At 45.2% G+C, this 16,585-nt stretch overlaps 1 protein-coding gene across 1 annotated transcript in view; it reads right to left on the reverse strand.

The window, feature by feature from the left end:
* Window positions 1-16,585, reverse strand: part of TNRC6C (trinucleotide repeat containing adaptor 6C) — a 353,608-nt gene that overhangs the window by 37,325 nt on the left and 299,698 nt on the right. Inside the window, exons 15-16 of the mRNA XM_068262142.1 lie at window positions 9,344-9,538; window positions 1,307-1,380 (exon numbers count right to left, since the gene is read on the reverse strand). Of these exons, the coding sequence (XP_068118243.1) occupies window positions 1,307-1,380; window positions 9,344-9,538 (269 nt within the window). The remainder of the gene's footprint in view (window positions 1-1,306; window positions 1,381-9,343; window positions 9,539-16,585) is intronic.

Here is a 16,585-nt window from a genome sequence, read left to right on the forward strand (position 1 = left end):
GTGGTGCCTAAACCTAAGACCCCCCTGGTGGTGCCTAAACCTAAGACCCCCCCTGGTGGTGCCTAAACCTAACACCCCCCTGGTGGTGCCTAAACCTAAGACCCCCCTGGTGGTGCCTAAACCTAAGACCCCCCTGGTGGTGCCTAAACCTAAGACCCCCCTGTTGGTGCCTAAACCTAAGACCCCCCTGTTGGTGCCTAAACCTAAGACCCCCCCTGTTGGTGCCTAAACCTAAGACCCCCCTGGTGGTGCCTAAACCTAAGACCCCCCTGGTGGTGCCTAAACCTAAGACCCTCCTTGTGGTGCCTAAACCTAAGACCCCCCAGTGATAAGCATTAATAAAGTTTTTAAAAAAATATGGTGCGGTTTTTCGTTTAAAAATGTTTAAAAAAAAAATTGTACGGTTTTTCGTTTACAAGTAATGTTTTAAAAAATATTGTACTGTTTTTCGTTTAAAAATAATGTTTAAAAATGTATAAATCATTAAATAATGGGTAATCATGAGAAGCAGTTATAAAACATTAAAAGTCTCCGGGCGCCGCTTTTAAATCGTTATTTTTCTCCGGCGCCCTTTTTTCCTGTTGGGCGCCCATTAAACGATATTTATTATGGGAGTGAATGGCGGCGCCCTTTTTGTCCACCTGCCTCATGCGCCCAAATTTCCTGCTTCCTCCCTACTGTACTCATATCTATATATGTATTGTAGTCTAGGGCCAATTTTTATATATAGTGTAGTGTATGTGTAGTAGAACAGTAGTAGGCCAACTTAGGGGGAAGCCAATTAACTTATCTGTATGTTTTTGGGTTGTGGAAGTAAACCAGAGTCCCCGGGGGAAACCCACTCGGACACAAGGAGAACATACAAACTCCATGCAGATGATGTTGTAGTAAATAAATATTTGAATTAAGCCAGCACAATCTATATAAAACTCTAAAAAGAAAAGAATGTTGTTTGTGCGTCCTGAACCTACAGTATGTAAAAGAGCAAAAGGTTGCAACTAACAACAGGCAGGAGAATGGGACACAGACACATAAAAGCAGTAAATATAGAGCCTATTTTGCATGTGATGTCTCATCAGTTTTCATCAATGAAAATGTGCCCAGAGCATTTTAAATTACCGTTTCCACCATACAGAATTTAAGTATTTGTTTTTAAAACACACTGCAGCACCATTCACTGTAATACTCTGTAGAAAAGCTTTGCTATACTTACAGAATATGTTGGCGCTTTAAAAATTATTAAGAATATTACTTGTAAGAAATAGGTCTAAGTATGAGGTAAGGCTTTTTTGGGTGGTTCCTATACCTGTGGAGTGAGATTACGCAAGACCAGCCAGCTACTTGTTCTTGTTCCTGAATTATCTGTGCTCCAGGTGGAACCTATAAAGACAACATACAGGAATCTAAGTCAACGCACAAGTGAAACCAGAATAAACATTTATTCCAGAAAGTAAGTCACAGTTCAGCCAGTTTTTTTATTTGCACAAACACTAGAACATTATTTTACATTAAAACATTTTTTTTTTAACACAAAACAAAAACTACCTGCTATGTCTGCCTGAAAAACTCCTTCATTGGGGGGTGGGGAGGAGGAAATCAGAGCGTGACTGCTATATTAGTCAAAAGCCACACCACTTTACTGACAGCCTATCATAGCCTCATACTGGCTGAAAGAGGGAGGAAGTGAGGTAAGCAGACGATAAGAGAGGAGAAAATTAAAAGTTATTTTTTTTACAGTTTTTTATAAAAAAATAAAATAAAATAGATAAATAAATATTATGCGGGCACCAATAAAGTTTGGGTGCAACTACTTGTTCTGCCTGAATACAGGGAGATAAAAGTACAGGAGACTCCATCTTAGCTCCTGGGGCACAGATATATGCCTCCTCACAATCGTGCGTGGGAGCGTGCATAACGGCGTTCTTGTTGCCACCCGTTAGTACACAGATCAGTGAACGGGATCACAGTTCCTATACATCAATCTAAATGCCTGTGAACAATGATCACCGGCATCAGTGAGATTCAGGTGGTCATTGACAAAAATGAAAGTAAAGCATACACACATTACTTCCTCTGTGTACGGTTTACAGTTATAAGGTTTGGGACATCTGGTGGCCAAATAGTAAAATTACACATATATACAAATACATTAAATAGCCCATTAATTAACCCCTCCCATCCCATAGTTACCAAAATAAAACACTTCTATAAAAAATAAAAAAGTGACATTTAAAAAAAAATACATAGTTTTCTTTTCAAAGTATTATCAACAGTAGCAGGGTTTATTTTAAAACTATAATGGACTAAATCTGATAAATATTTTTTCCATTGTTTTCTTATTATTCCCATTAAAATGCATTTAGAATAAAACAATTCTTAGCAAAATGTACCACCCAAAGAAAAAACAAGATATAGATAACAACAACAACAACAACAACAAATAACATTTGTAAAGCGCTTTTCTCCCGTGGGACTCAAAGCGCATAAGCATGGCTCCGACCATCGTGGTACAGGGGAAGAATTTTATAAATCTGGAAATGCCAGGCTAAACAGGTGGCTTTTCAGTCTGGATTTGAATAGCTCCAGGGATGGTGCTGTCTTTACTGGGTGTGGTAGGGAGTTCCAAAGAGTAGGGGCAGCATGACAGAAGGCTCTGTCTCCAGATTTTTTGAGGTGCACTCTGGGAGTGACCAAGTTTATAGAACTTGCTGATCTGAGGTTGTGAGAGGTGTGGTGCAGCTTCAGCAAGTCCTTCATGTATCCAGGGCCCAGATTGTGCAGGGATTTGAATGTCAGCAGTCCAATCTTGAAGAGTATTCTCCATTGTACTGGTAGCCAGTGCAGTGAGCGAAGGATCGGTGTAATGTGACAGTGGCGAGGCTGGTTTGTTAGCAATCTGGCAGCAGCATTCTGCACTAATTGCAGGCGACGCAAGTCTTTTTTGGGGAGGCCAGCATAAAGGGCATTGCAGTAGTCCAGCCGTGATGTGATGAAGGCGTGGACTAGGGTTTGAAGATCCTCTGGGGGAATCAGATGTTTAATCTTTGCAATATATATATATATATATATATATATAGATCAGAGGTTTCCAAACATTTTGGGTCGAGGGCAATGTCAACATTCTTCAGACTGCTGGGAGGCCGGAGTGTACATAAAATAATGTAGAAGTCTTTGCGGGCCAGACAGTGAAGCATACCCAGGTGACAACCTGCAGTCCCAATTGGACAGCAGTGTTACCGGATGTGAGATTTGATTGGAAACCAGCAAATTACTGCTTTCTGGCTTCCATGTGGATGGGTGGTGCCAGCACTGCTATTCTATATGCGTACCAACAATATTTAAAGATGTAGCTGACCGCATCTATAAGTAATACATTTTGGGTGTGTGGGGGCTGGTAAAAAAGCCTCAGGGGGCCACATTCGGTCCGCAGGCCTTAGTTTGAGGACCGCTGATATAGATCATTAAGTTGTGATAAGTAGTGATAAAGTTATTGGCGAATGAAAGGGAGGAGAGCTGAAATGTGAAAACTGCTCTGGTCCATAAGGGGAAACACTTAACGGTGAAGTGAACTGGTTAAGAAGTGGTGGGGCTACCAGTACCTGAGACTGTTAAAGCTCCGATAATGGGAGCTTCTCTCCACCACACCTCTCAGTATGAGCAGCCAGTGGGTAGAGAATGACATCAGTTTGCTAAAAGATTTCAATAAAGGTCAAACATTAAACTATGGTTGATGTGACCTACAAGTCTTTTAACAATGTTAAAGTAACATAGAACAGTGATTTCTGCAGACAAATTGGCCATGTATGCAGCACTAACCAGCCATACTGTTTCATGACTAAGCTTATGTGAAAAAAAACTGATCACCATTGAAAGCAGCACAAATCTTAACTGGTTCCCAACCACTACTACGCATATCTACGCCCCTATGGACTTCACTTCAGCACCATGGGAGTAGATATGCGTATTTGTTTATTTACCTCGCCATTCCCGATCACCATGAAGCTCGTTTCCGTCACAACCCCGCCGTTCCGTGATAGGTGAATGGGAACAGCTTGTTCCCAAATTCGATCACAGTGCCTGTGACGAATGAAAGCCGACGTCAGCAAGACAACAGCATTCCTTAAAGAGACACTGAAGTCTCTTAAAAATCCGTTTTTTATTACAAAATCCTCTAACATATTAGCCTTACCTAAACCGCCGCATCCCCGCCGCTGTAATCTAAATCCTTTAAACTCTCTGGGGTGCAATCCGGGCAGCGCTTCCGTGAGAGGCAGAGCTATGAGCCGCAGCTCTGCCTCTCAGCGCGTCTGTCAGCCCGGATCGCCGCCTCTCCCCCACCCCTCTCAGTCTTCCTTCACTGAGAGGGGAGGGGGAGAGGCGGAGAGTGTGAGTGTGTGTTTTTTTCAAACGAACGTGTACAAAAAAAAAAAAAGCATTTTTGTCTTCAGTTGAAATCCATTGCTTCTGCTGGTTATGCAGACCAGGGCCGGGCCGAGGCATAGGCTGGAGAGGCTCCAGCCTCAGGGCGCAGTGTAGGAGGGGGCGCAGAATTCATTCAGCTGTCATTCCTAATTGTGTTTGAAGCAGAAAGAAATAAGAAAAGGGGATACATGGCAGTGACTGCAAGCCAGATAACTAGATATTAAGGTGTTGGGGAGGTTGTGGGCCCTGTGGCCCTCTTAGTCTAATAGCAATCAGTGTGTGATGGCTGGGGTGGCAGGGATGGAGGGGCGCACTTTGGTGTCTCAACCTTGGGTGCTGGAGGACCTTGTCCCGGCTCTGATGCAGACAGTTTGTACAATAACAATAGCGAGTATTTATTTGTGATAAATTTAACAGTTCTGGAGCATTGATGAGGGTGCCCAAAATATCATTATCAGAGAGTATGTAAAAAATAGAAAATAATTAAGACCATAAAAATAAGGTATCCAACCTCTCCAGATGAGACAACCCAGACAAAAAAAGGGTTTTAGATAAGGTCAGGTTTATTCAAGCATGTTTAAAGCAGTATGATTAGCCATACTATGCCAGGGGGAAAAACACATGTAGATAAATACTTGATCTACTTACATAACACATGTATTGTACTGTTCACTTTGATTTCAGTGAATTTTATATAGTAAATGAAGAGAATTCTGTTCCTGGTGGGAAGAAAGTCATGGATTTTGCGGGGGAGAGGGAGGGGGGGTTTAGATAGATTACAGCTGCGGGGATGCGGCAGTTTAGGTAGGGCTAATATGTTAAAGAGGATTTTGTAATAAAAAAAGGATTTTTAAGAGACTTCAGTGTCTCTTTAAAGTGACAGTAAATGATACACGTAATACTTACCGTGTGCTGTTTACAGAACACGGGACTAAGTGTGGCGCCATCTTGTGGTCCCCTCAAAAAAGGCACCTACATACACTATTATATTTAGAAATGCATAACTTTTTTAATCTTAACCCCTTACACCCTACCCTATAGCTGTACACCTAACCTAACACCTGTAAAAGACAAAAAAACAAAAAAAAACAACCCATGTGGACTTTTTAATATGTATGCCATGAGTGTTTTTTTTTCAGATTTTAAAGAATTTTTTATTTTTGAAAAAGATTTTTTAACGATGACAAAAAAAGAAAAGACAAACAGCGCTACACATCGCGCTCTTTACATAAAAACAGAATATACCTGTAGGGTGACTAACCAGTGTCACCCCTTATCAATAACCAAGCACAATATAAATTGAATACAGACTCATTGCCAACAGGATTTTCTAAAGATTATATAAAGAGTACTAAAACCATTAAAGTGACTTTACTGGATCACATGGCTGCCCCCATGTGAATAATCCAAGAAACTAGAGATAGGATACTTATATATAAGCTTCTGGTGTGGCGGAGGCCCAAGAGGATGATACACTCCGTCAACAACTCTACTTGCTGAGTCAACTAGTTTCTAGCCATAAAGAAACATGAGTTTTCCTGTTAGAGCTAAAACATAGAACAAATATAAGACAAAACAACATACAGAGACATTGAAGAGTATAGAAAGGAGCACAAAGAAAAGAAAGAAAGAGAAAAAGAAAAAAGAGAGAGCTGGCCAGCTCCGTGGGAGCGAGAAACCATGAATATACTATGAAAGAGAAGCCTAAATCCCCGAGTACCCCTATCCATGCTCAATTGTGATAGGACGCTCCAATGGCAGGGTGTCAAAAAATGTGAGCAATTAAATCTCCATCAAACGTTTATATTTCTCAGATTCAGAGAATGCAAACCAGGGCCTCCGCGTCTTAAGAAATTGCTCATTTTTCAAATGTATGGACTGCGTTAGGTCCTCCATGCGTTCAATTGATTTAATCTCAAGCAGCCATTCTGAGATCGTGGGGGCCTGGGTTGACTTCCAGTGCCTTGCTATAATTATGCGAGCCGCATTTATCAAATGTTTAAATTGAGATTTTTTTTATTTTCCGAGTCTTCTCGGGGTGTTATGTAATAGGTAATAAGCAGGATCTACAGATGCCTCGACTCCTGTAACCTGTGTAATGATGGTCTTTACAGAATCCCAAAATGGGGCAATGGCAGGGCAACTCAAAAATATGTGTACAAGAGTGCCTGTGTGGGAAGCAGTAGATTTGGGCGCATGAGACAAGTGGACAAAAAGGGCGCCCCATTCACTCCCATTATAAATATCGTTTATCGGGCGCCGAACAGGGAGAAAAAGGCGCCCGAGATTATTAACGTTTTAACAAACGGCGCCCGGAGAATTTTAAGGATTTATGACTATGTTTGTGATGATTTAACTTTACAAAATCAGCCGGTGACGAATAACGTTTATAAAGATACTAAATCACTATTTATAAAACATTTCTAAAACATTATTATCCACCCCAAAAAATTAATTACATTTTTTTATTTACATTTTTTATTTATTAATGTCTGTAAAACATTATTATCCATAGGAGGTCTTAGGTTTAGGCACCAACAGGGGGGTCTTAGGTTTAGGCACCAACAGGAGGGTCTTAGGTTTAGGCACCAACTGGGGGGTCTTAGGTTTAGGCACCAACAGGGGGGTCTTAGGTTTAGGCACCAACATGGGGGTCTTAGGTTTAGGCACCAACTGGGGGGTCTTAGGTTTAGGCACCAACAGGGGGGGTCTTAATGTCTGTAAAACATTATTATCCATAGGGGGGTCTTAGGTTTAGGCACCAACTGGGGGGTCTTAGGTTTAGGCACCAACAGGGGGGTCTTAGGTTTAGGCACCAACAGAGGGGTCTTAGGTTTAGGCACCAACAGGGGGGTCTTAGGTTTAGGCACCAACAGGGGGGTCTTAGGTTTAGGCACCAACAGGGGGGTCTTAGGTTTAGGCACCAACTGGGGGGGTCTTAGGTTTAGGCACCAACAGGGGGGGTCTTAGGTTTAGGCACCAACTGGGGGGTCTTAGGTTTAGGCACCAACGGGGGGGTCTTAGGTTTAGGCACCAACAGGGGGGTCTTAGGTTTAGGCACCAACAGGGGGGTCTTAGGTTTAGGCACCAACAGGGGGGTCTTGGGTTTAGGCACCAACAGGGGGGTCTTAGGTTTAGGCACCAACAGGGGGTCTAGGGGTTAGGGAGAGGTACAGGGAGGGTTTTTAACAAACGTTAAAATAAGTTTCAGTTTACAAATAGGGAAGATTAACGTTTTAAAGAGAACCCGAGGTGTGTTTAAAGAATGTTACCTGCATACAGAGGCTGGATCTGCCTATACAGCCCAGCCTCTGTTGCTATCCCAAACCCCACTAAGGTCCCCCTGCACTCTGCAATCCCTCATAAATCACAGCCATGCTGTGAGGCTGTATTTACATCTGTAGTGTCAGTCTCAGCTGCTCCCCCGCCTCCTGCATAGCTCCGGTCCCTGACCCCGTTCCTTCCCTCCAATCAGCAGGGAGGGAAGGGAGGCAGGCGGGGACTGGAGTTCTGCAGGAGGCGGGGAGAGCAGCAGACTGACACTATAGAGATAAACACAGCCAGCTCTGACAAGCTGTTTGTCAGCAGCGTGGCTGTGATTTATGAGGGATTGCAGAGTGCAGGGGGACCTTAGGGGGGTTTGGGATAGCAACAGAGGCTGGGCTGTATAGGCAGATCCAGCCTCTGTATGCAGATAATATTCTTCAAACCCACCTCGGGTTCTCTTTAAGAATTGCCGATCTCATACACATTATTTAGTGATTTATAAATTCTTAAAACACTATTTCTAAACGAAATTCTACACAATATTTCAATAAACGATAATACTGTTTATCGTTTACACCACGCGCCCTTTTTTCCCGACGCCCTTTTTTGATGTACCCGCCTGTGTGTGCTGTGCATCTCCAACATAGAGGGCTAGAGTTTGGGTATATCCGATGTAACCTTTCTGGCGTATAGTACCACTGTGTTAAAAGCTTGTAGCCTGATTCTTGAATGCGAGCTGATGTAGAGCTTTTATGTGCCAAAATGAGGATCTTCCACCACTGAGTATCCGTGAAAGTCTGGTTCAGGGAAGCCTCCCATTTGGATCTCAACCAAATTGGGAATTGCATAATTTGCAATGAGCATGGCGTAGATTTGTGAAACCCCCTTAGTAGCATATCCTTCTTCGTTACACAGCATCTCAAATGGCGTAAGATCCCAAGTTAGGCTTTGTCTAATACCCAAACTAAGTAAAGCCATGAGTGTTTTTAACGGTTATCTTTGAAAATAAAGGCTTGAAATTGTCACTAAATGGAAAAATTACATCTTTCTTTCCAGTTAGAATACTGCGTTGTAATAACCAGGACAAATTGGCAAATAAATTGGGTGGGTTTTATCCATTGCACACTTTATTTAAAACTATAATGGCTGAAAATTATGATTTTTTTTCTTATAATTCCCTTAAAAATGCATATAAAATAAAATTCTTAGCAAAAAGTACCACCCAAAGAAAGCATATTTGTGGCGAATAAAACAATATATAGATCATTTTGATGTGATAAGTAATGATAAAATTACTGGTGAATGAATGGGAGGAGCGTGATGTGAAAATTCATCTGGTTTTAAAGGGGAAAAAAAAAACCTGTGGTTGGGAAGTGGTTACTTTTTGCAGCATAAATGTGGTACTAGGCAAACACTATGGGGTTTTTTTATTTGCACCATTTGTGGGGAACAGCTTTACAGAGCTCTTTATGAGCACATTCCCCATAATGTATAATTCTGTTTAACTGTCTGAGCGTCATGTAATGGTGTAGTAAAACTGCCTATATTGCTCATAGATTAAGGGGCAACTTGCAATCTTCACAGACAATTTTTGTGAGAAAAGTTGAGTAACTGATGAATGTCAAGAAACCTAGTACATGATATACAGTTATACCTGTTGAGTACGAGCTGGTCCAGCCTAGCTGATTTGAGCCCCAGGCAGAGGAAGGCTTAGCATTGGTCAGCCCAGGTGGTGGTCTGGTGGGGGCTGTAGTGTTTCTCGGTACTTTCCACAGCTCATGGGACAAGGGTGCTTGAGTGTGGGAGATTGGGCTGGATGACCAAGTGGACTTTATATCAGACAATTTAGCTGAACAAAACATTGAAAAAAAAACATTTTGTCAAATTATCTGTTATGCATCGCAAAATCAAGTCCTTGCTGGGTAATCTAAAATAAACATATGCACATTTGCATATGCACTGATGTTTTTTCCTATACAGTTTATTTTTAGAATATGAAAAGGCCTTGCAGTGAGTGTAGCTATGCACAAAAATATTAGGACACATTATCTAAGAATTGAACATACTGATCTTACAGCTCAGTGTGACAAACTTCCATTTTAAATAAGCGGGAACAGAATACCTTACTTGGTGATCACCATCCATATTTCCATATCTAATTAAAGAAACATTCTTATGTACAGTAGCAGTAAAAAGTATGTGTACCCTTTGGAATTTTATGGATTTCTGCACACAATGATCATAAAATGTTATCTGATCTTCTAAGTAACAATCGACAACTACAGCCTGTTTAAACTAATACCACACAAAAAATTAAATGTTTCTATGTTTTTATTGAATGCACCATGTACACATTCACAGTGCATGTGGAAAACGTATGTGAACCCCTGGACTAATGATATCTCGAAGAGCTAATTGGAGTGAGGTGTTAGCCAGCTGGAGTCCAATCAATGAAATGAGATTGGAGGTGTTTGTTACAGCTGACCTGCCCTATAAAAACACACACCAGTTTTGGGTTTGCTTTTCCCAAGAAGCATTGCCTGCTGTGAATGATGCCTCGCACAAAAGAGCTTTCAGAAGACCTACGATTAAGAATTGTTGACTTGCATAAATCTGGAAAGGGTTATAAAAGTATCTCCAAAAGCCTTGCTGTTCATCAGTCCACGGTAAGACAAATTATCTATAAATGGAGAAAGTCCAGCACTGCTGCTACTCTCCCTAGGAGTGGCCGTCCTGTAAAGATGACTGCAAGAGCACAGCGCAAAATACTCAATGAGGTGCAGAAGAATCCTAGAGTGTCAGCTAAAGACTTACAAAAGTCTCAGGCATATGCTAACATCCACGTTAGCGAATCTATGATTTGTAAAACAGTAAACAAGAATGGAGTTCATGGGAGGATACCACAGAGTAAGCCACTGCTGTCCCAAAAAAACATTGCTGCATGTTTAAAGTTTGTAGAAGAGTACCTGGATGTTTCCACTGCAGTACTGGCAAAATAGTCTTTGGACAGATGAAACAAGTTGAGTTGTTTGAAAGAAACACACAATACTATGTTAGGAGAAAACAAGGCACAGCACACCAACATCAAAACCTCATCCCAACTGTGAAATATGGTGGTGGGGGCACCATGTGTAAGAATTTAAGTAATGGCAGTATTGAATTCAAAGGCCTCAGTTCCTTTCACTGAGTTTAGTTAAAAGACTTGATGTGCAGAGTCTCCCTTTAAGCAGCATTTCTAGAAACACGAACATGGTTTTGTGTCTTACCCAAAACCAGCCAAGGTTAAAGAGTTTATCCATTGTTGAGCCCACACTAGCTGGCGACGAACAACATAAATATGAGCCATTGTTATGAAAATATTCTCATAAGAACATTAAACAAATGGCCTCTTTAGAACAAGATGACAGTTCTTAGAACTAGGTGATAGTTCGGGCATGCGCAGTAAAGACAGTGCCTGTCTTATCATGAGGTTTTATGAGCCAATAGCAGGCAATCAGTTCCTGCTCAGATGATGTCACATTTAACTCTTTGGTGGTTGGTAGTAAAGCAGCCGACGGGCTCCAGAGAGCCACTTCTAAATACTGCAGTTTCTTCTGAGGTCTGGCTGATGACCTTCCAACCTTTACTTTTATTTGTAATGTATTGTCATAATATCTAACTGTATGCTGTATATAGGCCTACGGGCTATGTAGTATAGATGGAACATAAGAGAAAACCTGGTTGCCATGCAATGGAAACAAGAGCTGTAACACAAGAGGACTTACTACAGAACAATTGCTTTGCTGTGTAGGGATGAGCATATGTATATCTGTTTACTGAATAAACTCCTTGAAACTGTGATGACGCCTAAGAAGTTCTATCTCCTATGCTGCTTGTTGTGATGAGAGTCAAGTTATCACACTTCCTGTGATATGGTGCCGAACGAAGGTGTAGTGTTGTTGCCAGTAGCAACCAACGTATAGATTCTTACATCATGGTTTGGGGCTGCTTTTCTGCGTCAGGGCCTGGATTGATTGCCATCATTGAAGGAAAAATGAATTCCCAAGTTTATCAAGACATTTTGCAGCAGAACTAAAGACCATCTAACCACCAGCTGAAGCTCAGCAGAAGATGGGTGTTGCAACAGGACAACAACCCAAAGCATAGAAGTAAATCAACAAAAGAATGGCTTAAACAGGAGAAAATACTTCTTCTGAAGTGGCCCAGTCATAGTTCTGACCTCATCCAGATTGAGATGTCATGGCATGACCTTAAAGAGACTCCGTAACAAAAATTACATCCTGTTTTTTTATCATCCTACAAGTTCCAAAAGCTATTCTAATGTGTTCTGGCTTACTGCAGCACGTTCTACTATCACCATCTCTGTAATAAATCAACTTATCTCTCTCTTGTCAGACTTGTCAGCCTGTGTCTGGAAGGCTGCCAAGTTCTTCAGTGTTGTGGTTCTGTGATGCATCTCCCCCCTCCTGGCCCCTCTATGCACACTGCCTGTGTATAATGATCTCTTGAGATACAAAAGGAAGGGTGTATACAGCCTGCTTGTGTATGGATGTATTTTCTATGTGTGGACATACTGTACATCAACCTACTTCCTGTTTTGGTGGCCATTTTGTTTGTTTATAAACAAACTTTTCAAAACTGTTTTTAACCACTTTTAATGCGGCGAGGAGCGGCGAAATTGTGACAGAGGGTAATAGGAGATGTCCCCTAACGCACTGGTATGTTTACTTTTGTGCGATTTTAACAATACAGATTCTCTTTAAGAAAGCGATTTACACCAGACATCGCAAGAATAATGCTGAATTTGAAATCGTTCTGTAAAGAGGAATGGTCAAAAATTACTCCTGACCGTTGTGCATGTCTGATCTGCAACTACAGGAAAATTTGGTTGAAGTTATTGCTGCCAAAGGAGGTTCAGCCAGTTAGTAAATCCAAGTGTTCACATACTTTTTCCACCTGCACAGTGAATGTTTACATGGAATGTTTACATGGTAAAAACGTGGAAACATTTAATTATTTGTATGGTATTAGTTTAAGCAGATGGTGATTGTCTATTGCTGTGACTAAACGTAGCCATACACTGGTCGATTTGCCATCAGATTCGACCATCAGATAGATCCCTCTCTGATCGAATCTGATCAGAGAGGGATCGTATGGCTGCCTTTACTGCAAACAGATTGTGAATCGATTTCAGCATGAAACCGTTCACAATCTGTGGTGGTGGTGCTACCGCTGCTCTCCCCCCCCCCCCGCATACATTACCTGCTCCGCCGGCGCGACTCCCCAGGTCTCCGCTGTCTTCTTCAACGCTCTGGTCTGATCTCCGGCATGCTTCACTTCTTCCTGTCTGGGGAAAGTTTAAACAGTAGAGCGCCCTCTACTGTTTAAACTTCCTGCCGGGACAGGAGGAAGTGAAGCATGCCGGACCCGGAGACCAGACCAGAGCGGAGAAGACGGCGGAGACCTGGAGAGTCGTGCCGGCGAAGCAGGTAATGTATTGCAGCTGTATTGCGTTGGTCGTCGGGCACTCGAACGGCGCTAGCGATGCTCTCCCTACCCGCGGGTGATCGACGGTAATTTCCCGCACGGAGCGATCGATGGGATCGATCTATTTCGTCCCGAAATTCAGCGTGTAGCATGAACGATGTGACAGCAGATTCGATCCCAGTGATCGAATCTGCTGTCGATCAACGGGGAATCGGCCTAGTGTATGGCCAGCTTTATGCTAGGCATACACCTAGCCAATTATGCGCCGGATCGAGCCGCTGCCTCGATGCCAGCGCATCCCCGCTCGTCCCCGCCGGCGCTGCTTATCACCTGCTCGCTTCCCCGCTATTGTCCGCCAGCGGGGATCGAGCGGGGAGTCTATCCGCCAGGTCATCGGACCTGTCGGATATTATCAATCGAGCAATCAGCGGCTCGATTGAGAAGGGCTGAAAATGCAGTGTATGCCCGGCATAAGGCTACATACACACTTGAGATAAAAGTCTTTGGAAAAGGCAAGATCACAGACCAATTTTACCCCATTCTATGCAGTATGAGAGCCATACTCTACACAGTCTATTCCAGAGCCGGATCTTCCACTAGGCACCTCAAGCAGCAGCTTGGGGCCCCATTCGGTGTCTAAAGGGCCCCATCGCATCATGTAGTAAATTGTCTCCAACATGCCTTTAGTTCTGCAGCGCTGTGTCTAAGTGGTCCCATCAGCGCGCAGTCTCATCTGATTTCCGGAGATAAGCAGAGGCTGAGCGTCTTCTGTTGGTATGGTAAAGAGACGCTTAGCTCACTGCAGATAGTCAGCATTTGCCCTGCGTGAGCCCTGCACCATGTGACTCACTCTGCTGACATTTCAACTCGCCCTCCCCCTCCCTCCCAGGGTCAGACAAGGCCTGCGGGAGATGTAGTATCCAACTGTCCATGTGCCTGTGGTGGGGTGTGGGGCAGCCACTGTAACTATTTGGCCCCGTTTGGCCAGAATAAGCTCCGCCCCCTGATGAACGAAACCACGCCCCCCAAAAATGAAGTACTCTAAGCCCCTAAGTAAACTGACTAAGGAGTGTGTTCCTGGCAGGTGGAAGACCTGCCTGGAGGAAGCCCTGCCCCCCAGCCTGGGACATTAGAGAAATAGGCATCTGCAGCTGCAGCAGTAAGTATGCATCTACCTGTGTTTGTCCCACTAGCTCCAGTGACCTCTCTCCCCCAACTAGCCCCAGTGACCTTCTACCTGCTTCTCACTAGCCTCAGTGACCTAATCCCTCCACCCACTAGCCCCAGTGACCTCCTCCCTCCCCCCCACTAGCCCCAGTGACGTCCTCCCTCCCCCCACTAGCCCCAGGGACCTCCTCCCTACCCCCACTATCCCCAATGACCTCCTCCCTCCCCCCACTAGCCCCAGGGACCTCCTCCCTACCCCCACTATACCCAGGGACCTCCTCCCTACCCCCACTATACCCAGTGACCTCCTCCCTACCCCCACTAGCCCCAGTGACCTACCTGTCCTCCACTAGCCCCAGTGACCTCCTCCCTCCACCCACTAGCCCCAGTGACCTCCTCCCTCCACCCACTAGCCCCAGTGACCTCCTCCCTCTCCCCACTAGCCCCAGTGACCTCCTCCCTACCCCCACTAGCCCCAGTGACACCCACCCTGCCCTCCACTAGCCCCAGTGACCTCTTTCCTCCCCCCACTAGCCCCAGTGACCCTCCTCCCTACCCCCAGTGGCCTCCTCCCTGCCCCCCACTAGCCCCAGTGACCTCCTCCCTCCCCCCACTAGCCCCAGTGACGTCCTCCTTCCCCCCCACTAGCCCCAGTGACCTCCTCCCTGCCCCCCACTAGCCCCAGTGACCTCCTTCCTGCCCCTCACTATGCCCAGTGACCTCCTCCCCCCCCCTCACTAGCTCTAGCGACCTCTTCCCTCCCCCCACTAGCCCCAGTGACCTCCTTCCTACCCCCACTAGCCCCAGTGACCTCCTCCCAGCCCCCCACTAGCCCCAGTGACCTCCTCCCTGCCCCCCACTAGCCCCAGTGACCTCCTCCCTCCCCCCACTAGCCCCAGTGACCTCCTCCCTCCCCCCACTAGCCCCAGTGACGTCCCCCTTCCCCTCACTAGCCCCAGTGACCTCCTTTCTCCCCCCACTAGCTCCAGTGACCTCCTCCCTGCCCCCCACTAGCCCCAGTGACCTCCTCCCTGCCCCTCACTATGCCCAGTGACCTCCTCCCCCCCTCACTAGCTCTAGCGACCTCCTCCCTCCCCCCCACTAGCCCCAGGAACCTGCTCCCCCCCCCCACTAGCCCCAGTGACCTCCTCCCTCCCCCCACTAGCCCCAGTGACCTCCTCCCTCCCCCCCACTAGCCCCAATGACCTCCTCCCTCCCCCCCACTAGCCCCAGTAACCTCCTCCCTCCCCCCACTAGCCCCAGTGACCTCCTCCCTCCCCCCACTAGCCCCGGTGACCTCCTCCCTCCCCCCACTAGCCCCAGTGACCTCCTCCCTTTCCCCACTAGCCCCAGTGACCTCCCCCTCACTAGCCCCAGTGACCTTTTACCTGCCCTACATAAGCCCCAGCAACCTTCTCCCTCCACTTCCGCTTCCCCCAATGAGTAACCTTACGCCTCCCCCCACTAGCCCCAGTGACCTTTTCCCTCCCCCCACTAGCCCCAGTGACCTTTTCCCTCCCCCCACTAGCCCCAGTGACCAGTCCCTCTTACAGAATGAGGCAGTATCAGTGTGACAGCGCAGCCAGCCGCCATAGTAGTGAAGTGAGTACAGGCAGGCAGCAGATGTTTGCTTTGAAGTGTTATCATGAACCGAGGAGTATGAGCGAGATGTGTATAATATATCATATAGCATATTGGTGCTTCACAGGTCTTTTTTCCATGAGCAGCTGAAGGCGGTGAATTCACCACCTGTCAGCGGCACCTGCATTGCTCTTACCGAGTAGCGGGTGAGGGGGGTTAACATACCCATGAGTCTGCCTCATTTGATGCGTTTCATTCAAGGCATATGTTGTGTACCATGTCAAGCTGGAAGGAGGAATTGTGGGGGGACGTGGTACACAACGTATACCTGAATGGAGCGCATCAGATGAGACGGCTGCATGGTTATGTTACCCCCCCCCTCCCCCCGAACTTTCACAGCTGTCTAATTTAAGTGCTAGGAACAATACTTGCAGAGGGGCTTGTTCTTTGCAGAGGGGGTTGAGGGTGGGGGCCCCAAATCTGCTACTTTGCTTAGGGCCCCATTTGGCCTTAATCCGGCTCTGGTCTGTTCTATTGAGCTGAACTCTCCATCAGATAAAAATCTTTGCAAGATGCTGCACACATTCAAAAGATCAGTATCTGCAAAAGATCTGTTCCTGAAACAGATCCATTCTTGCAAAATGCATTCATAGTCTATGAT

The sequence above is a fragment of the Hyperolius riggenbachi genome, chromosome 12 (genome assembly GCF_040937935.1).
Source record: "Hyperolius riggenbachi isolate aHypRig1 chromosome 12, aHypRig1.pri, whole genome shotgun sequence".
In the NCBI taxonomy this organism is placed as follows: domain Eukaryota; kingdom Metazoa; phylum Chordata; class Amphibia; order Anura; family Hyperoliidae; genus Hyperolius; species Hyperolius riggenbachi.